The following is a 22897-nucleotide window of genomic DNA, read 5'->3' as shown; positions in this document are numbered from 1 at the left end:
CCGAGTACACGTGGCATAGGCCTATGCAGATGTTTACGTGGTGCTGACACGTGCGAGCTGACATGGCAGTGTACTTAACAGTGCTAACGTGGCAGACAAGGTGGCAGTACACGTGGCAACCAGCTCAAATGCCGACATGGTAGGTGAATGGCGTGGCACACTGCTGACATGGCAGCCAACTCAGCAAATGATGTGGCAAGACACGTGGCAAGCTGATGTGGCAAACCAGTGGGTAAGTTAACTTTGGTTAGTTAACCTTGGTTAGAGGTTCAATTAGTTGGTCTAACCAAACCAAACTGGTTAGACAAACCATGTTTGACCAACTAACCTTGGCTGTAGTTAACCAGACCATAGTTGGTTAACTAGACTACAGTGGGTTGAGTTCAGTTGGGAGCCAACCAAACCAGACCAGAACTAGTCTGGTTAGTGTAACCAGCCGGTTACCCATCCGGTTACTGTCCCCAAAAAAAAAAAAACCCAAAAAAAAATAAAGACAGTTGCAGAGACAGTTCTGGCCATCAATTTTCACTGATCTGTCAGACTTTTACGGTCAGTAAAGCAGCAGAAACACAGTAAAATCAGAGATTTGCAGAAAAGAGAAAATGCATGCTTTTGTGCACAAGAAAGACAAACCAAATGCATTCTGAGTGCTTTTTGCAGAAACCAGGAAAGGGGCAACACAATCGTTGATGCTTTGGCCACTTTGTATGTATATGCTTTGAATTGACAGCCCATTACTGGCACAAGTTGTGAATGCAAGACACCTCTTGTTGAGGTACTTTCTCTTAGAAAAGCAAAGGCTGAGTGCATCAGTTGCTTACAGTGTGTGTGAGAGAGTTGCAGATCTCAGAAAAATTGCAGAGATGGCTTCACAACAGCATGCCCAATCATCCCATGAGGGAATGGCAGAGTCTAACCAAGTACAGCAGGTTGAAGCTATATAGATAAATAAAGAGAATGCCTACAGAGAGTTGATTACTCAGTTGGAAGAGGCAACAAGCGATCCCTTGTTTCGCAGGATGGTACAACCTCTTTTTGAGGGAAAGCCAAAAAAGCCTCCCTCTGGAGCAGATCAGGAAGAAGTGGTGGGCAAAAAGAGAAAAAGAGTAGGTCCTCTTCCCAAGAAGAAAAAGGCGAAGCATCATCACAATTCATCCAGTTCGTCTTCATCTTCTAGCTCTACCTCATCCTCAACATCACCTCCTTCTTCGGGATCATCAGTGTCAAAGAAGAAGAAGAAGAAGTCCAGCAGGAAGGCAGATACTAAAGAATTCAAGGACGGTGGGAAGTCAGTAAGATTTGCCACTTACAATGGCCAGTATGGCCAAGCTGGGGACGAGCATTTTCCGAGCGAAATCTTCCGAGCGTCCGAGCGAAGGAAAAAAAAAGCTTCCAACTATGCAAAAATATGACAAAAAAGGATCAAAAGAAAACATAGTTTCACTTAGAAATATGAAAAGTATTATAAGAATGTCTATTTTATACACGAATATTTATGTGAATCTTTGGGAATGGTGAGAACATAATGGGATGGCTTTTGAAGAAACCCACATGTAGAGTAGACTTCTCTATGAAAATTCCCTTATGATCCTTCTTACAACTTTTTACTTAATAGGGGGTGACATTGAAAAACCTCTCTCAACCTATCTTCATGAAAGGGTTTCTCCAAAGAAAACTCAGTGAAGCAAGCCATCAAGGTAGTTTTGCCAGCAAAACCCCTTTGAACAAGGTCTTTCAAGGTAGTTTCGCTGGCGAAACTACCTTGGACAGCACTTTTAAAAGTGACATAACTTTCACATCCAATCTCCAAATATAGTCATTCAACCACTCAAAATGATCGGAAAACCCCATTCGAGCACATCTATGGGGTTATATTTTGGAAAACCTTGCATATATAGTATTAAATATTACATGTATTTTATGAGAGTGATATATAAGCCCAAGTTAATACTTATTTACAGTAATTTAAACTTCTATAGAAACATGTCCATAAATATCTTGTTATTAATACTATAAAAACACTTGAAAGATATTGCCATATGATATAAATGTGTTTAATAAGTAATTATTTATGTATAATATTATTATATTGAGAGTGATTATGAGGGGCGTTTCTTAAATGAATTATTTTTCAATACTTTTTTGAGGTAATAACAAGGGTACAAAGGGATGTCTATGAATAAGAAGATTTATATTATGTAAAAATGAATGAGTGACTAGTTTGTATATTTTTATGATAAAGGAATCTAGTTCTAATGAAAATAAAAGTGTAAAAACCATGTTTCCTAAAGAAATACTATTTTTAAAATCTCTTGAAAAACACGCTCGTATAAACTTGCTCATAGGTTTTTGCTCGTAAAATTGACGCATCCGGCCAAGCTGAAAAGGCTATGCAGTTCATAAGACAGTTTGCTGCTGCCTTCAGCCTGAAAAATTTCAGTGAGTCCTCAAAGCTCCATATGGTTGGTTTACACTTGATTGGTACAGCCAGTGCATGGTGGATAGCTAAAACAGCCAACTATGTAACCCCCAGGAAATGGAAGGACTTCAAGAAAGCTTTCTATAGACAGTTTATTCCCAAACAGTTTCGGGATCATGTCCTTCTGGGGTGGGAAAGCATTCATATGGAAGCACAAGATACAGTTGAGTCTTACAACCATAAGTTTTGGGACGCATACTTGCAGGTTTCGCCTTTCAAGAATATTTATGACAAGACTCAACTCAGAAGTACAGGGCAGGACTCACTCCAAAGATACAAGCCCAAGAGAACACCAAAGATATTAAAGAAATATCATATCTTATGCATTCATCCAATGTGGCTAGTCTCATGCACATGCAGGATCCTACCAGTGTGCCTTCACTACAGGCAGGGTTACTGGGGGATAAAAAGCCAGTGACCCCCAAGTTTGAAACAAGAGAGTTTCCCAAGGCTCAAAAGAGGGGATTTCAGCCTCAGAAGGTGAGGGGAACCTAGGTGCAAAAGCCCTATAAGGGAAGGCCACATTTTACACCTGAACAGATTGAAACTTTCAGGAAAGAGGGTAAATGCTTCAAGTGCGGCAAAGAGGGGCATGTGGCTGCCCAGTGTCCAGAAAAGCCTTCAACTTCGAAGAGAAAAGAGTCAAAGAAGCCATGGGGACCGCAAAAGCCAATGGCAGGAGGAATTCCTGACTAGGTCATGTTTCAAACCTAGAGGAACAAGAATTGCTGCTATCTTGGGGCAAAGTCAGAGACCAGCAAGCGCTGATATTATTTGATCCAGGGGCTACTGATAACTTTATATCAGAGAATCTAGCCTTGAGGCTGGGAATAAAGACGGAGGAGTTGGGCAGGGCTTTGGATGCCGATCAGATGTTCTGTGGGAACCCTGTGCCAGTCACTCCCTTGATAGGGAAGCTCCGTCTTCATGTACAGAGTTATATCACTGAAACATCATGATGTAGTCTTGGGTATGCCTTAGTTTCATCGCAAGGCAGTGAAGTTGACTCTTCCTGAAAGAGTGTTGGAGTTTGTACATAGGGGCAAAGTACATCGTGTGGTTGCTAGGAATAGAGGGAAAACTATTCCCATTGTATCAAATAGTTCTATTGGAAAAGAATTAAAGTCTGCAGTTTCAGCTTACATGGTTTTTGTAAAAGAGAGATATGGAAATGCCCGCTGAAATAAGTGATCAAGAATAGATTCCATGTTCCGTGCATTGATGATGTGCTGGATCAGTTAAATGGAGCTTCAGTTTTCAGCAGGATAGATTTAAAGAGTGGCTATCACCAAGTGAGGATACAGCCTCAGGATATGCACAAGGCAACATTCCGCACTACTTTTGGGTCGTATGAGTATCTGGTGATGCCTTTTGGATTGACAAATGCCCAAGCTACTTTCAATAGGATGATGGATCGTATCTTCCGACCCTACAGACAGTTCACTGGTACCTTCTTCGATGACATAATTGTCTTTTCTAAGTCCCAAGAAAAGCACAAGGAACATCTTGCTATAGTGTTTCAAGAGCTGAGAAATCATCAGCTCTATGCAAACAGCAAGAAAAGTAAATTCTTCCATTACTTGCGGCATATAATATCCAAAGATGGGATACGAATGGATCCAGCAAAGATCCGTGCCATTCAAGAATGGCCAGAGCTGAAAACTGTGCATGAAGATCAAAGTTTCCAAGGCCTGTGTTCTTACTACAAAAGATTTATCAGGCATTTTGCGGATATAGCCGCTCCACTCCACGATCTTAATAAGAAAAATGCAGCTTTCAGATGGGGAATTCCTCAAAAGACAGCATTCATCACACTCAAAGAGAGACTGACCACAGAGCCAATCTTAATAGTTCATGATTTGTATCAATCAGTGGATTGTGATGCTTGTGGGGAATCTGTTGGGGCTGCATTGCATCAGAATGGTCATGTAGTGGCCTATGAGAGCAGGAGACTCCGGGATGCAGAGAGATATTTGCGAATCTATGAGAAAGAGTTATTGGCTGTAGTCATGCCATCCATACTTGGAAGCATTATCTTTTAGGTGCAGATTTTACAGATCACCAAAGTCTGAGATACTTTTTGACTCAGACAAAACTTTCCGGCTCCCGAGAAGCATATGAAATGGGCAAATATGCTGTCAATGTATCATTTTCAGATTGTCCATACCCCAGGAGTTCGGAACAGAGTGGCAGATGCTTTGTCCCGAGGACCCCAGGTCAACAATGTAACTATTGCTTATCATCAGGACCTAGAAGATATGAGGGAGCAATATGCTAATGATGCAGATTTTGGTGAGATTTTACAGCAAATGCAAGAGGGGCAGTCCACCAGTCACTATTCCCTGAAAGATGGGTATTTAATGAAAGATGACTGCCTATGCATCACCCAAGAGATGAGGAAAAAGATTTTGGAGGAATACCATGCACCTCCCTATGCTGGACATAGAGGAATTACAGCAACAACTCAAGCACTAGAGAGGTATTTCTTTTGGCCAGGGATGTGGAAAGATATACATCAGTTCGTTATTACTGAATGCCTTACGTGTCAAAAAGTGAAGTATGATAAACGGAAGGCACCTGCAATGGACTTCATTTTTTATTTGCCAAGATCAAAGTCAAGGAATGATGGGATTTGAACTATCATTGATAGATTCAGCAAGCAAGCTCATTTCATTCCGGTTCGCAAAACCATGAAGGCAGATCATATGGCTAAGCTTTTCATGGCACACATCTTTAAGCACCATGGTATGCCTAAGTCCATTGTCAGTGATTGAGATCCCAGAATGACCAGTCTATTCTAGAAAGCTTTATTTGATAATATGGGAACAAATCTGAAATTTTCTTCTTCTTTCCATCCCCAGACAGATGGTCAAAGTGAAGTAGCAAATTCTACAGCATTGGATATGCTGAAATGATACGTGGGTGACCAAGGTTCAGACTGGGAAAAGTACCTACCATTGGTAGAGTTTGCTTACAATAATACAATACACATCTCTACAAGGAAAGCCCTCTTTGAGGTCATTTATGGGAAGGTGATTGCAGCTGATCAGTTTGTGAGAGACCTCCAAACAGCTTTCAGCCAAGTCCGTACAGCAATTGAAAGGTCTCAAGAAAAGGATAAAAGAGCTGCAGATAAGCATAGGAGACAGTTAAATCTCAAGGAAGGGGATTGGGTACTTTTGAAGTTCGAGAAAGCTAGGCTCCGCAAGTTTAAAGGCAAACAGAAAGTGTATGCAAAGTTATCTTCCAGGTACTATGGCCCTTTCAAGGTTACAGAAAGAATAAATGAGGTTGCATACAGGTTGGCATTACCAGAGCATTGGAGGATTCACAATGCATTCCATGTGAGTCTTCTAAAGAAATTTCAGGGGCCAGAGCCTACAGAGCCAATATCAGAGGATCCACCAGAAGTGGATGAGCTAGAGGAAGTCCTTCAGCCAAAGCAAATTGTGTACCATACTGTACGCAAAGGCCCTCAGGGCAAGGAGTTTTACAGGTATCTTGTAAAATTCAAGACTTATACAGCATTGGATGCCAAGTGGATGGATGAAGACATGTTGTCCAATCATCCACAGCTTTTGGATGTTTACAAAGAAGCTTTTCAGTTGAGGTCAACTCAATAGAAGCCAAGGGGATGTCACCACAATGTAAATATCCTAAGTCCAAGTACAGTTGACCATTTATCTGATCATAATTAAAGAGTTTTCATATGTGTTAATTATGGTCAAAGAGTTCTTTTGATGGTCAAAGAAGTGACTACAGTCAAAGATACTTGACTCTGGTCAAGTAAGCCTGACTTCGGTCAGAGAGACTTGGTTTATTATCAAGAGAGTTAACTACGGTTAACCAGAGAACCACAAAGCTGACTACGGTCAAAGAGTGTTGAGTTCAGTCAACGAGACTTGGCATACGCCAAAAGGATTAACTACAGTTAACCAAGCTGTGCCAGCTTCGGTTGGAGAGATGTGCCAGCTTCACTTGGAGAGACTTGGCCATAATTAAGGCGCCACGACCATTGGTCAAAGCTCCTTAATTACAACCAAGAGGGTTGACTTCGATCGACCAAGAATTGTGTTCTATGTTTTGTTCACATGTTTGTTCAATGGGGACGCCCACCTGTGACTAGGATTAGTCCACAGTTTATTATTTGCACGCAAAGAGCTAACAATTAATGGGTGCCGTGGTGGTGCGCTTTAATTAATTGTTCCAGGTACTATGAGGGGCTAAAGACCCAAGTAATTTGGAGCATAGCGAGTATTTCAAAGGCCACCCGCGTGACCAAGTGCTACGAAGACCCCAAAAATTGCCCTTAGAGGCATGTAATAGGACTTAGTCTAGATTTTAGATAAGTGGCATGTTGCCATTTTGAAATGAACTTGAAGCTCTTGTAAAATGAATTCACGTTTTGAATTGGTAAGGAGCAGCTCTACGCTGAACTCTTGTACTCTGATCTCTTGATGAATAAAAACCTTCAGGGGGGTCCAGCCCGACGATTGTCCTGGGCCCTAGTGTATCTGTAGAGAGAGGGAGAGAGGGAGAGCAAGAGAGAGAGTGTTTGCAGAGTGTTTTTGTGGCGAAGATTTCAGCTTCAGAATGCATGGAGCAGCCCCAAGTACAAACGTAAAAAACGTATGCCTTAGAGGGAGAGGAAAGGGTAGGTGGGCATGCATGAGGGGCTGCCACGTGGCCCCCTCATTAATGCTCTAACCCACCAAAACCAATGAAACATTGGTTTGCCCCTCACATTAAAATCCTAACCCTCTAAACCAATGAAACATTGGTCTCTCTTGGGCCTATCCTTTGGACCCCTCAACCCCTAGCATTTGGGCCTAGTAGGTGAACTGAAAATTGGACAAGGGACTTCTAGGAAGTGGGTGCTTCCTCTAGGCCAGCCCCCTCAGCCAAAGTGACCCGGAAGTAGCCACGGGGTTAGCTACACATGAAATTCACGTCCCCGTGACACAATGTGGCAGCCCCATCCTATCATGACCCACCTCCCCCACGCTCCCCTCATATGGGAGCTTACAAATGGGGAGGTGACCATCTAAAATCCAACACTCGTTACTTGCATATGATGTGTTTAATGATGCACTTCCACAGGACATGTATGATGACAGCCACAATGGCGTATAATATAGAGCATAGTCACTGGTCAAGGATGGTCAAGTATAATACCGACAGTGATCATACCAGCTTACTCTCTGGCATAGTCTTGATAAAATACCTTGTCAAATGGGAGCAATTACCAAACAATGAGGCATACTGGCAATCGGGGAGCCATTTATAGCACCTTTTTGCAAAAAGCTGGTTGGTACGCCTCTCCTACCAGCAAAACAGATCCAATTTGGAGGCAAACATGCAATTCTTCAAAGCCATCTCAACGCAATTCTAATGAAAGCCTTTCTGTGTGAATGGTTGATTATAGCACAGGGTTAGTTAGAAGGCTTAGTAGTTGTAAGTGGTGGCTAGAACGAAAGCATCTTTGAGGATTTGTTGCCCACTGAGTAGAGAGGCATACTGGTTTGTACTAAATTAATTATATGGCATTTGCTTTAGCAATACAGCTTTCCTTGTTTCCTCTTGGGCAGCAGTCAGTCCCTCCCACACTATATGAGGCTTACTCACAAAATTCCTCATACAGTTGACATTTGGTACAACATAAGTATCCATTTAAGGCACCTTGAAAAAGATCACGCAAGTCTACGTTCACCTTGTTTTGATGGACCGGTGCAAGTCCCCACTCGCCTTCAGCAAAACGATCAAGAGCAAATCCTTCAACATACAAAGTGTTGGGCATAGGCCAATACAGCATTGCTGCATTAAGCACCTGTAAAATATCCCAAAAGTAAGGAGCCGGTTTGATTTGAGCATCACATCAAACATGCTGAAGGTATATGTAAAAGAATCTCACATTTGGATGTGTTACTAAGCAATCAGATATGGAAGCCATTGCCCGGGCAACAGGCAGCGCATCACCAGCAAAACCACCAATGCTAGCACCGACTCCTGTGGGAACTATTAACACTGAAGAGTAAGGCCTCTCAACTCGATGTGCTGCTGCCACCTGATACAATACAACTTATACTCAGATTGAAATTTTTAATAATGAAACAAAACATTCATTTACCTTATAGAACAATCCTCTCTTGCACATAACCTGTGAAGATCCACGCTTTTCGAAAATGCAAATGTGTGCAATGCATGCAGAATTTGAATGCCGATTGGCCCTCCAATGGGGAAGAGCGCCCTCGTGAGAGTACTTGTTTCTTTTTTGACCTACATGCAAGGTGGGAGAGAGATGACGGATGAATGCAATGTGGTAGAAAGAATGCTACATGAGATTCACAATGAAAGGGTGATACCCTTTCATTAATGTCCCTTGAGATCACTCAAGTTCCATCTTCCCATTTACACCTACCCTTAGCCTATGACCCATGCACCTACCATTCAATGCACTCTAATGCACCCTTTCCCTTTCCTATTGCCCCTAGGACCTAGACTCGTGTGTGCACATCTTTATTACTAATCATTGGCCAATGTTACATAGTTTTGGCGGTACTATTTACACCGCTTGATCGATCATAAATACAAACATATAACCGCACCATCAAATTGGCGCCTAACAATAATAAAGTTCTAATGACTATTAATTAACTAAATAATCATTTCTCTTGTCATGACACTCCCTCCTGCTTGAATGAGCAGAAGTCCTCTTCTGGATTATTGCTTGTCTCTTCCTCTTATGTGCACTTTCTCTTGTTACTTCTGCCATTGCATCGCCTCTTTGTAATCTGCGAGTATCTGTGGAAAATCTGTAAAGAACTCTTCTTCCATCCATTGTGCATCACTAGCTGGCTGGTTTTTAAACTTCAGTAAATACATATATCTCTTCTTTCCACGAGTACTCTTCTCTTTATGGTATACGATCTGTTCCGGAGTAAGAACTTCAGTCCCATCTTCAAGTTCAGGTTCTTCTTGCTGCTGAGTATCCAAAAACGCAGAAGTATCGCCATGGTATCTCTTCAAATTGCTCACATGAAAGATGTTCTTCATACGCCAGTGGGCTGGTAACTTCAGCTCATACGCTCTGGATCCTTCTTCTGGATATAAAGCTGCTGAAATCTGAAATGGACCATAAAACTTCGGTGCTAGCTTGACATGTTTGGTACTTCCTCTCACTGACTTGATTCTTCTTTTATCAATCTTCAATAAAACCCAATCATCCTCCTTGTAATAAACTTCTTTTCTTTTTTTATTGGCTGCCTTGGATTGTTGAACCTGGGCCTTCTTAATATGTTCTTTTACCTGCTCAATAACCTGTGACATATCCTCAGCAAACTGGTCAGCGGCAAAAATTCGCTCCCCCAAGTGTGTTATTGGAGTGGGTAAACATTGCCCATAGATGATTTCAAATGGGGCTTTCTTGGTGGAAGTATGTACAGTGTTATTATAAGCAAACTCTAACATGGGTAAGAACTCTGGCCACCTTCTAGGTTGGTCATGGACATAAGCTCGAAGTAAAGTAATTATGGTTTGATTGGCATTCTCACTTTGTCCATCTCCTTGAGGATGGAAGGCTGTAGTAAATTTCAGTTTGGTTCCGAGATTCTCTAATAGAGCTGTCCAAAAGTTGCTAATGAAACGGCCATCATTATCGGATACAATGGATTTTGGTAACCCATGTAACCTGAAGATTTCCCTAATGAATAACCTTGCTGTTTCAGGAGCAGACAACTCTTTTTTACAGGGAATAAAATGAGCTTGTTTACTCAGCCTATCTATAACAGTGAAAATCTGCTCAAACTGACCAACCTTGGGGAAACCAGACACAAAATCCATTGTAATGTGTTCCCACCTTTCCGAAGGAATAGGCAAAGGCTGCAAAAGACCAGCAGTCTTACTTGTGTCAGATTTAATGCGCTGACATACGTCACATTGTTGAACAAAGGTCGAAACTTCTTTGCGAAGTTTAGGCCAATGGAAGTATCTCTCAATATTGTCAATGGTTCCTCTAATACCTCTATGTCCAGAATATGGACTCGCATGTAACTCACTCATGACTAGATACCGAAATGTTTTGGGTACACATATGGCACGTCCCAAAAATAAGTATCCATCCACGATGGAATAAGCTTCTAAATCCCCAACCTCATTACGTTGAATCTTCCCATAAATGTCAGCGAAGTCCTCATCTAAAGGATAAGCTTCAACCATTGCTCCTAATGATTTCTCCTTAATCACAGAAACGTGATTAACTTGGGGCCGTCTACTCAAAGCATCAGCTACTAAATTCTCCTTTCCCGGCTGATATTCGATATTTGGTTGCCCAAAGGATTGAATATATTCAGCCCATTTGATTTGTCTTGAAGAGACAATGGGTTGAGAGAACAAGTGCTTGATACTTTGATGGTCAGTCTTAATCTTGAAAGCAGAACCATATAAATAATGCTTCCATAACTTTAGAGCATGAATGACTGCCAATAACTCCTTCTCATACGTGATATATTTCAATTCAGCCCCTTGAAGTTTTCTACTCTCATAAGCAATGGGATGCCCTCCTTGCATCAACACTGCCCCAATCGAGGTACCACTAGCATCCGTACATACAACAAAGAACTCTTTGTCCATGTCCGGAAGTGTTAATACTGGTGCAGTCACTAATGTTCTCTTAAGCTCCTCAAAAGCTACTTGGTGAACCTCTCCCCACTCATACAAGGAATGCTTCTTCAACAAATCTGTTAGTGGGGAAGCAAGACGTGCAAAATTCTTAATGAATCTGCGATAATAACTACACATCCCTAGGAAGGATCTCAGCTCATGTAAGTTTTTGGGTATTGGCCATTCAATTATGGCCTTGACCTTTTTAGGGTCAACCCGAATTCCCTCGGCAGACACAATGTGTCCCAAATACTCTATTTCTGTCTTGAAGAACTCACTCTTCTTGATATTTAGGAACAATCGATCCTTCCTTAGGAGCTCCATCACCTTAGCAAGGTGATCCTTATGCTCTTCCTCATTCTGGCTGAACACTAAAATGTCATCAAAAAAGACTATGACAAATTTTCCCAAGTAGGGTCGCAAAACCCTTCTCATCAGCCTATAAAAGTGGCTGGAGCATTAGTTAGGCCAAAAGGCATGACCAAAAACTCATAATGTCCAGTGAGAGTGCGAAAAGCTGTCTTATGTTCATGCCCAGCTTTCATACGAAGTTGATGATAACCAGATTTCAAATCCAATTTGCTAAAAACTTTAGCACCTTTAAGCATATCCAATAAATCATCCACTCTTGGAATCGGATACCGGTTCTTAATCGTAAGTTTATTCAAAGCACGGTAATCTATACACATACGATATGATTCATCCTTCTTCTTAACCAATAATACAGGTGCTCCAAATGGAGAACTGCTTGGTCGAATCAGGCCTTTTTGCAACAGATCTTCAATTTGTTTTTCTACCTCCTCCATTTCTATCCTGTTCATCCTATATGGGGCTCTACATGGAGGGGAAGCTCCTGGCTCTAAGTCTATGGCATGATCATCTTCTCTCTCCATGGGCAATTCGAATGAGTCATCTCTTGAAAATCGATCCTCATAAGCTCTAAGGAACTCATTTCTCTTCCGATCTTCTTTTGAGATATGAAGATCTCGTGAATCCCGTATATACACAAGATTACAATCTACCCCTCTTTTTACCAATCTTTTGGCTTGGGTAGGAGTAATCAATGGAATTGTATACACGTCCCGATCCCCTACGATCCTTATGTTTTCATCCTTATGTACAAAGCAACAATGATGAGTATGAGGATGAATAGCAGGGTTAAAATCATACCGCCATGGTTTACCTAGTATCATGTCAACGTCTTGTAAAGGGGCTACTAGAAAATCCCTTCGATCTCTATATTTTTGTATACGAAAAGGAATATTTCGTACTATGGATGTGTCTTCTTCATTGTGTCCCCTAAAAGCTCCTGAAAGCGACATGTTTTTTATAGGTTCTGGTTTAAGATGGAGTAATTTTGCCAATCTATCACTTACTAAGTCATAATTACATCCATCATCTAGGAGAACCACTATTCTCTGTCCATTCACGAATCCATACACCTTAAAAAGATCATGAGGCCCAAAGGTATTGGCTGAATGGACAGCATTCACTATTGGCTCAATAGTCACAGTAGATTTCGAGGGTGACAAGGTAGAAGCCTCACCCTCCTGCTTGGATGCCTTGGCTTTCCCTTTTACTGAATTCGTCTTGGCAATCTTAGCCAAGAGAACGGGACACTTATGCCATACGTGCCCTGGCTTATGTTTCTTACAACCGAAACATTTTCCTTCCTTAATCAACTTCCTCTTCTCTTCGTCAGTCATAGAAGGAAATGGCACCCATCCAGGACGTGATTGGCTATTCACATTCCTTACAAGAGCTTTACCCTTCCCTTTATTATTCTTAAACCGGTTTGGTTTCCTAAAAGTGGGTATATTATTGGTCTTAGATGATGACCCATACTCCTTATTGAAGGGTTTACGAGGATTCAATTTTCTCTCGGCTATTTCAGCCAGCTTAGTGAGGTCCTTAAGCGTGGTCGGGCTAAACATTTCAACCTCGTACCTTACTTTTGGGCTTAAAGCTGCTAAATACTTCTTTCTCCTATCTTCCTCACTCTTTTCGGGTAACTCTAGAGAGAGTTTCCAAAATCTGGCTGTAAAATCTGCATTACTCTCATTATCGAACTGCCTAAACCTCTCCCAACGAAAGGTTAGGTTCTCTTCATGCCTCGGTGGCATGAAAGTGGTTTTTAGTTGCTCCACAAATTTAGCCCATTCATGAATAGGCTCTTTTCCTGTTTGTGACAAGGACCACCACATTAGAGCATCCTTCTGCAGATGCAATGTGGCAAGAGCAAGCTTCTCTTGCTCGGTCTTGTCTTGATGGGCAAAGTATAGCTCAAAATGACGAATCCAATTGAGGATTTTGTCAGCCTCCCTTGCCCCATCATATTTGGGGAACTCAATTCTCTCTCGCGGTTGGAATTTGGACCTCTTAGAAGGGTTACTCAACTCTTCATCCCCGAAGTTTAAAGTCCTCTTAGTCCCTAATCTTGTCATAATGGACTGCTCAATCATATTGCTAAGCTGGAAAACCAGCTTATCAACAGGAGTCTCCTCTCTTCCTCTTGCACTTGGATTAGAATCCATGTGTATTGGGTTTTGAGTTAAAGGTGTGAACTCATCACCTTGTTCTTGGCTGGTGAAGTCTCCCTGTGCTTCCGGACCCCACAGTAGAAGCAAGGAATGAGCGAGACTATTTGCAGGGGTGGAAACTGCGGCAGTCAGAAAATTGCAACGGAGAACTCCCTATCAGTAGGTTCTTGAAGGAGAGACTGCTGTAAATCTATTTGTGGGTTATCATACTCAAGATGTGTATAACTCTCACCTAATCCATCCTCTTCAAGAGGGGGTGAAGGTGTTCTTTCTCTCTCTCCTTGGGGTAATGGAGGAAAAGGAATAAGTTCATTGTTATACGTCCCTTCCCCTTCCATTCTTTCCTTTTATTAATACAAGAGAGAAAATGTCTTGCTGTAATTTCAAAAAAGAAGGTTTATTTTACAGCAAACTTCAAGTGTTGTAGAGGTGGTGGTACTTATCCGACTCCCGCTTCGTTTGTGTTGAGAAAACACTTAAAATGACCTCCTTTCCCTTCTCTTTGAAGCTTTTCTTCTTGTATTTCTGCTGTAAACTGGTACGCTCCGTTTGGGCTACTTGTTTTGAGCGGATTGGAGCTCTAGATACCGTTATAGGGGTTACTTGATGGGTGGATCACTCCCTTAAAATCTTATTCCGATCCGACTTCCGGTTGGGTAGAACGGGAATCCCTTTTTCTCACGGTTTAAGGGTACATTCACATGTGGGGGGGGGGGGGGGGGGGGCAAAAGAGAACACCCCGTTCGCCGTTCGCCGTTGAAGGCCAAAATTTTTCAGGAAAAAACCCCTTGTCTCAGAACCTCGAGATCGGTCGATCGTGATCCTTTTCCGCCAACCTCTCTTGCGACTTCCGTCGTTCACAACTGTCGCCCTCTCCTCGTCCCGTTCGTGGATCGTCGCCGCTCTGATACCAAATGTGAAGATCCACGCTTTTCGAAAATGCAAATGTGTGCAATGCATGCAGAATTTGAATGCCGATTGGCCCTCCAATGGGGAAGAGCGCCCTCGTGAGAGTACTTGTTTCTTTTTCGACCTACATGCAAGGTGGGAGAGAGATGACGGATGAATGCAATGTGGTAGAAAGAATGCTACGTGAGATTCACAATGAAAGGGTGATACCCTTTCATTAATGTCCCTTGAGATCACTCAAGTTCCATCTTCCCATTTACACCTACCCTTAGCCTATGACCCATGCACCTACCATTCAATGCACTCTAATGCACCCTTTCCCTTTCCTATTGCCCCTAGGACCTAGACTCGTGTGTGCACATCTTTATTACTAATCATTGGCCAATGTTACATAGTTTTGGCGGTACTATTTACACCGCTTGATCGATCATAAATACAAACATATAACCGCACCATCAAATTGGCACCTAACAATAATAAAGTTCTAATGACTATTAATTAACTAAATAATCATTTCTCTTGTCATGACATAACCAGCAAGCACTGGTAAAGAAGATAGCAATAAATCAGTGCATCAGATGCACTGAAAGTAACAATTTCAGCATACATAATAATAGGAGAATACACATCCTCAACATCTACATTGTTCGTTCAAGGACCAACAGGAGCAAGAGAACTATCCTGGAACTATGCCTCCCATGGCTTGACTAGAAATCTGAAAGCATCCCCATTTTCCGGGTATGGCATTTGGCAGCAGAATGCCTTATGTGAAGCCCTATAGACAACTAGATGCAAAATGGAGAGAAAATCCTAACGTGTACCAGAAAAATAAGATATTAGAAGAAGCATACCAGGGTTATCATGGACAGCAGACAGAAGGCAAATTTATGTTTCATGTGCAGTCGGAAATGGACTCTCAAACACATGGAAGTATGTAAGACAGACAAGTTACTATGATTGTGGAGCTGTCTGACGATTCTTGATGTGACTCATGAGGAATCAAACAGTGCCAACAATGTAGAACAAACATCATGAGGCTGGAGCCCCTCTTTTCCCTTTGACCCCGGTGGTACTACATGACCTAGGGCATATGCTCATGACACACATAAGGTTCATGACGACGAGACAATTACTCCTAATCCCAATGCTAATATCCCACGTCAGATTTCCAAAATTGCATCTGCTGAGCACCACATCGTGATGCCATTCCATGCACAGAATGATGCTGAGGGTAATAGTCCAGTGGATACGTAGTAGTATACCCTGCTGCACCCTGGCTGATCCCGCTGCCCCCCCGCCATCTCTCCCTGCCCGCAGCCTACTCCGCCTCCCTCCGCCCTCCTCCCCCATATACCCTGCTGCACCCTGGCTGATCCCGCTGCCCCCCCGCCATCTCTCCCTGCCTGCAGCCTACTCCACCTCCCTCCGCCCTCCTCCTCCGTCTCTCCCCCATCATCTCCTTCCCCCCATCTTCTTCTCCCTCCTGCCACCTCTTCCGCCTTCCCTTCTCCCCCCCCCTGCCTTCTCTTCTGCCCCCCCGCCTTCTCCTCGGCCTCCCCCGGCCCTCTCTTCCACATCCCACCGCCTTCTCCTCCCCCCCGCCATCTCCTCTGCCACCTCTTCCGCCGCCCCCCCCCCCTCAGCCTTCTCCTCGGCCTCCCTCCCGCTACCACTGCCCCTCCCCCCCGCCTCCTTCTGCTACCCCCTCACTTTCCCCGCCTTCTCCACCTCTTCCCCCCCGCCTCTTCGCCTCCTCCTCCCTGCATTCCCCCACTGCCACCCCGCCCCCTTTCCCGCCTCCTTCCCCACCCTCTCCCTCCTTTCCGTTTTCTTCCACTCCCCTCCTCACCTCCTCGATCGACTTCTCTCCGCCCCATCCCGCCCCTCCTTTTATCATTCCTCCCTCTACAGTGGGGTTTTTTGTGCTTGTTCGGAGAAAGAAAATCTTGGTGGTGACCCTTGGTCTGGCCAGAGAGGCTCTATGGCAACACCCTCGAATCCCACAGCCGTAAGTTCCTTCTTTCTCCAGCCGACAAGCAACAGGTACAACAAGCAGTTCAGTCCCTCCAAGACAAGGCGATCCTGGGCAGAATTGTGGGCCTCACACCCACAAGGAGACAGATGCGAGAGTGGATCCAAGCGAGCTTGACACTACAGGGTGACCACAATCAAGAGGTCACTATATATGGAAGAGGCCGTCTTCCTCATCCACCTGAGCTCCCCCGATATTGCCTTGACACTTGTGGAGCAGAGCCCCATCCTCCTTGGCCCGCATTTGGTGTACCTCTTTCCTTGGTACCATGGCTTTATAGTGGAGGACATGGACATGACACACCATGTTCCCTGTTTTCCGGTTACGCTCTTCTTCCCAAGGCTCCCAAAGGAGTATAGAGCCATCCTCCCCTCCGTTGGTCGGGCATTTGACACCGTGCTCGAGTCTCCACCAGATTGGGCCGCTTCAATGGTAGCAGATGACAAGGTCAGAGTCAGCAGGCCAGTGCCCAACACAATTATGACTTTGTTCTCACATATTGATAGCAGACACCTCAATGGAGTTTTTTGATGTCAACATCTTTAGTTGGAGGTAAACCAAGCAAACAGGCCCGCAAGCGTCATAAGTAGAGGGCTAGACGCAGAGAGAGAGACAGGGCTTTTCGAGAGGCGCCTGAGGAGAAGCCACAGCAGGAGCCCTCATGTGGAGATCCACCTCCCCCAGCGGAAGGGGCCATTGCCCAACCAAAGGATCCTCCAATGATGGAGGTTCAACGCTCACACTCACCCTTGCATCAGCACGCATCAGCAACGAGCTCCTAACGTTGCGATGGCGGAAGCTGCGGATGTTAGCCCGTCAATGGCGGAGGAGGTGCGAACCCAGAGCCACGGCGAGCCTGATCAATATAGGGGACCAGTGGTCGCCCCTACTCCCCCACGCCCCCCTCCCCCTCCAAATCCCGCTCCCTCTCCACTCCCCCACCTCCCTCCTGGATTGCCCTCGCCCCCCCCTCACCCCTCCTGCTATGGTCACCCTCACCACTCGCCCCCCTCCCTCCCCACTCCCCCTCCCCCCCCCCTCTCCACCTCCTCAACAGATTCTTCAACCTCCCGCCCCTCTCCTGCCTCGACATCCCTGCCAGCAGGCAAGGGTAAGACAACGTCTCCTTCCGCTTCCTCACCCGCAGCATCCTGCTCAATCGCGGAGGGAGCCAAAGGGAAGGGGCTCGTCCTCCCGGTCAATAGCTCCCAATCTCCAACTTGGGCGTCCCTTACCGCGAGACTTCTGGAGATTGGGACCCTGGAATTATCTGGAGATTCTGGACTCTTACCCTCTACCCCTGGAGGTAATGCGCGTGGTCTTGCAACCCTCGAAAGGGGGCTCGATCAGCGTATTGAACAGGCCACTCACAAGAGAGCCTTGTTTTCTGCATCCCCGTCCTCATGAGCTGGACCATAGTAAGTTGGAACGTGCCTAGGCTCCATGACCGTGCTCATAGTCAACCGCAGTACCTAATCCTTCAGCAAGAGTTGCAAAGGGCAGTGGTAGGGCGGACAATGGATATCCTTTTGATTCAGGAGCATATGTTCTCAGCATCAGACATCGGACGGCAACACCACCTTCTCCCAAGGAGAGGTCAGAAGGAGTGGTCCCGTGCAGTAGGACGAAGCGGAGGGGTCTGCATCTTGGTCTCACAAACAGTGGCTCCAGAGGTCTATGATCGGGGCAAGCTTATCCCAGGACACGCAGTTTGGATGGGAGTTAGGATGGAAGAGTCCAGGATTGGGATCCTGAACGTGTATGCCCCAGCGTGCAAACAGCACCGTCCAACCTTTTGGAGGAGGCTATCAGAGTGTCTTTTAGATGTAGTGTAAGGGAAGACCGAGAAGGGGAAGAAGGAGCAAGAGGGAGAGAGTGTAAGAGACACACTAGTGCGGGTGTGAAGTGATGAGTGAGCCACACCACAAACTCACTTAAGTTTTATTAGGATTAGGTTTACCCTATGACTGTAAGACAGTCATAGGTGTCCTATCTTTAATTCTTTAATATAAGGGTAGGCAATGTGCCTTTACCCCAACAACCTCCCACCTAAAGGCCAATGTGCCTAAAGGGGAGAAAAGAATAAAAATTACAGCAATATACAGTTACTGTATACAAGACCATAAAGTAAGAATGGTCTCATCCCAATCCCATGATGTGGCGGCAATGTGCAAACCGCTCTGTAGGCAAGCTCTTAGTGAGCAAATCTGCAGGATTATCATCAGTATGTACTTTCACAAGCTCAAGACGCTTGTCTTCCAGTACCTCCCTGATGAAATGATATTTCACTTCTATGTGCTTGGTCTTCTGATGAAAGACCGGATTCTTTGCCAACATGATAGCACTCTGACTATCACAATGCAGAACTGGCATATCTCCTGTAATGCCCAAATCTCCCACCAGCCGAGTAAGCCATATTGCTTCCTTGCAAGCCTCAGTGGCTGCAACATATTCAGCTTCTGTGGTTGATAGTGCAACGCATTTCTGCAACCGAGACACCCATGATATAGCACCTCCTGCAAATGTAAAAATATAACCGGTAGTAGACTTCCGGTTATCTGCATTCCCTGCATAGTCTGAATCTGTAAAACCATGCACCAATGCATCCTGCCTACCATAGCATATGCACAAGTCTTTGGTACCTTTGAGATACCTCAAGACACCTTTCACTGCTTCCCAATGCCGCTTGCCTGGATTTGCCATATACCTGCTGATGACTCCCACCGCAAAAGCAATATCCGGACGCGTGGCAACCATGGCATACATCAAAGATCCAACTGCAGATGCATACGGAACCTTGGCCATTTCAGCCTTATCATCATCTGATCTGGGGCTGTCCTTACTGCTGAGTTTTAAATGTGGAGGCAACGGGGTACTAATGGACTTCCCCCCCTCCATTTTAAACCTCTGCAGTACTTTGTCAATATACTCTTTCTGTGACAGAAACAAAAGTCCCTTGGACCTGTCACGAGTAATACGCATGCCAAGAATATGATTTGCATCACCTAAGTCTTTCATGTCAAAAGACTTATGCAGTTGTTTCTTCAAAGCACTAATCTCATGCTGAGATTTACTGGCAATAAGCATGTCATCCACATATAGAATGAGTAGCATCAAACTGCCATCCTTTGCCCGTTTGGTGTACAAGCAATGATCGGTCTCACACCGATGATACCCTTGGGACTGCATGAAGGCATCAAACTTTTTGTACCATTCTCTTGGTGCCTGCTTGAGTCCATACAAGCTCCTTTTGAGCTTACACACAAGCTGCTCTTTCCCTTTAACAGCATATCCCTCTGGCTGACTCATATAGATCTCATCATGAAGATCTCCGTGAAGAAAAGCTGTCTTCACATCCATCTGACATAAATCCATGTCATCATGAGCAACAAGAGCTAACACTGCTCTCAAAGTAGTCATCTTAACTACAGGGGAAAAGATCTCATCAAAGTCAATGCCCTTCTCCTGCTTAAATCCCTTGGCAACCAATCTGGCCTTATACCTTGGTAAAGCATTTGAATCCACTTTGACTTTGTAAACCCACTTACATGGCAAAACTTTTCTGCCTGCAGGTAACTGCACCAAGTCCCATGTATCATTCTGAAGTAGAGAGTCCATTTCTGACTGCATGGCTTTCTCCCACTTCTTTTTCTCTGTTCTTCCCATAGCTTCCTTGAAGCTGGAAGGCTCACCACAATCTGTCAGCATGATAAAATCAGCCACATTATTGGCTCCTGGAACAAACCTGGCAGGAGGCCGTTGTGCACGGGTGCTCCTCCTAACAAACTGTTCCGGATTAGGCTGCTGTCCAGCCTGTTCTTCATGCATAACAGGTGGCTGTACCACCGTATCTGGCTGTTCTACAGCCCCATCTGTTGGCACATCCAGTGGTGCATTATTGGCAAAATTTTGTGGCTGATTTTCAGCCTGTATACCCTCTTGAACAGGGTGATCTGCAGCAGCCTGCTGCTGCATATAAATAGGCATTCTTTGCTGTCCAACATCATCATAAATAACCCGCCTGTATTCAACAGGTTGCACGGGTTCCTTGTGTACACAATCTTCTTTAAAGATGACATCATTGCTGCGTATAATCTTCCGTTTAACGGGATCCCATAATCTGTACCCCATTTCACCTTCATCACCATATCCCATAAAGATGCATCTGATAGACTTTGGATCTAGTTTGGTGCGTAGATCTTTGCGTACATGAGCAAAGCACTCGCAGCCAAATACCCGTAAGTGCTTATATGAGGGTGGCTTGCCAGACCACACCTCCTCTGGCACTTTCAACTCCAAAGCCTTATTTGGTGACCTGTTAATAATGTGAACTGCTGTTTGCACGGCTTCTGCCCAAAAGCCATGGGGTAATGCAGCATAAGACAACATACATCGAACCTTCTCCTGAACAGTTCGATTCATCCGCTCACTTGCACCATTTTGAGATGCATTATGAGGGGCTGTGAGTTCCTGTTTGATGCCCTTAGCTTGGCAAAACTGCACAAAAGCATGTGACACATACTCACCCCCATTATCGGATCTAAGGCATTTCAGCCTACGACCTGTCCGATTCTCCACCTGAGCGACAAACCTCTTGAAAGCATCTAGGGCATCTCCCTTATGCTTCAAGAAATAGACCCACACCTTACGTGTGGCATCATCAATGAAAGTAATAAAATATTTGGCACCCCCTAGTGATAACTGTGGCATCTCACACAAATCAGTGTGCACTAGATCAAGTGGTGCTCTATTCTGAGGAGTTCTCCTCCTATGAGGAGTCACAGAATGCTTGCCAAAAATACAATGATCACAAGTAGGCAAATCTGAAAAAGAGAGAGGCGGCAGATAACCCAAATGTGACAGTTCTTTCATTCCTTTAACAGACATGTGTCCCAACCGGCTATGCCACAATGAAACCTTTGGCAGCTCGGTTATGGCAACAACATGATTACCGACACTGGAAACATAAAGAGGGTACAAGGTATCACTCTTGAAACCCTCAGCCAACACAGTCTGGCCATCAGTAATCACCCATTTGGAATCCCCAAATGTGGTGTGGTAACCACTGTCATCTAATAAGCCAGTGCTAATCAGATTTTTCTTGATTTCCGGCACATGGCGAACACCATCAAGCATAAATGACTGTCCATCAGGAAATACTATCTTTATACTGCCAATCCCTGCAATTTGACATGCATAGTTGTTCCCAAGATGAACAACTCCATGAGTACCTGTGTAGGAAGTAAACCACTCCCTGTGAGGTGTAACATGAAAAGAGGCACCTGAATCCAAGAGCCAGGTGTGCATGTCATGGCCATCAATAACCAAAGCATGTGCTATTACAGCAGAAGAGCATAAAACATCATGCATGTCACTGTCACTGTCCTCTGCTGCAACATTTACTGCATCCAATTCAACTAGCGTGGCCTTGCCTTTGCCTTTGCTGAAATTTCCTGCATCGTTGTTTTCAGCCTTCTTGGCTTTCTGATCCCGTATGAACTTGAAGCATTTTGACTTCACATGTCCCTTCTTGCCACAATAAAAACATTCAATGTCCTTTTTGCCACGGGACTGACTGCGGGATTTGGACTTACTAGCAGATCTCCCCTTCTGCTGAGTCCTGCCTCTATCCTGTACCTGCAAAGCATTTGAAGACTTGCTGCCCGCATTATTCTTCCTGCTCATCTCCTCCATAAGGAGAGAGCTCTCTACATCAGCATACATAAGAGTAATATTTGAATTAGACAGGGTGGTCTTGAAAGTGTCCCAACTCTCAGGGAGGGTACACAACAAGAAAGTGGCCTTGAACTCCTCATCAAGATTCAACCCCTGTGCAATCAGCTGTGTAAAGATAGAATTGAACTCACTCAAGTGTGAGGTCATAGCTGTACCTTCCTTCATGCGAAGATCGACCAGCTTCTTCAGCCAATAAACCTTACTGGCTGAGCTCTTTTGGGCATACAATTCCTCTAGTCTCTGCCATAGACCATAAGAGGTCTTTTCAGCCTGTACATTGAACACAAGAGTGTCTGAAATAGTGAGCATAATAGCTGCCCTCGCAGACAAATCAAGCTCTTCCCAATCATCAGCTGCCATATCAGATGGCTTGACACCCTTTACCCTTATGGGCTTAGCAATCTTCTTTAACAGAAGAACATTCAAGCACTGTTCTGCCCATAATGCATAGTTATGTGCTCCTTCCAGTTTCTTTATGTTCAGAATTGAAGAATCACCTCCTCCTGATGCCATATCAGATGAGGAAAGTACCTGACTCCCTGG

The 22897-nt window shown here is 44.4% G+C and overlaps 1 protein-coding gene across 2 annotated transcripts in view; it reads right to left on the bottom strand.

Moving 5' to 3' along the window:
* Nucleotides 1–22897, bottom strand: part of LOC147902264 (uncharacterized) — a 57254-nt gene that overhangs the window by 25214 nt on the left and 9143 nt on the right. For both annotated transcript variants that reach the window (XM_087374967.1, XM_087374968.1), the window contains exons 2-3: nucleotides 8391–8543; nucleotides 8190–8306 (exon numbers count right to left, since the gene is read on the bottom strand). In XM_087374967.1, coding sequence (XP_087231093.1) covers nucleotides 8190–8306; nucleotides 8391–8543 — 270 coding nt within the window. The remainder of the gene's footprint in view (nucleotides 1–8189; nucleotides 8307–8390; nucleotides 8544–22897) is intronic.

The sequence above is a fragment of the Dipteris shenzhenensis genome, chromosome 5, assembly GCF_047967505.1.
Source record: "Dipteris shenzhenensis isolate YYH24624 ecotype China chromosome 5, Dip_SZ_1.0, whole genome shotgun sequence".
Taxonomy (NCBI): domain Eukaryota; kingdom Viridiplantae; phylum Streptophyta; class Polypodiopsida; order Gleicheniales; family Dipteridaceae; genus Dipteris; species Dipteris shenzhenensis.
This window is presented reverse-complemented; position numbering and strand designations above follow the sequence as displayed.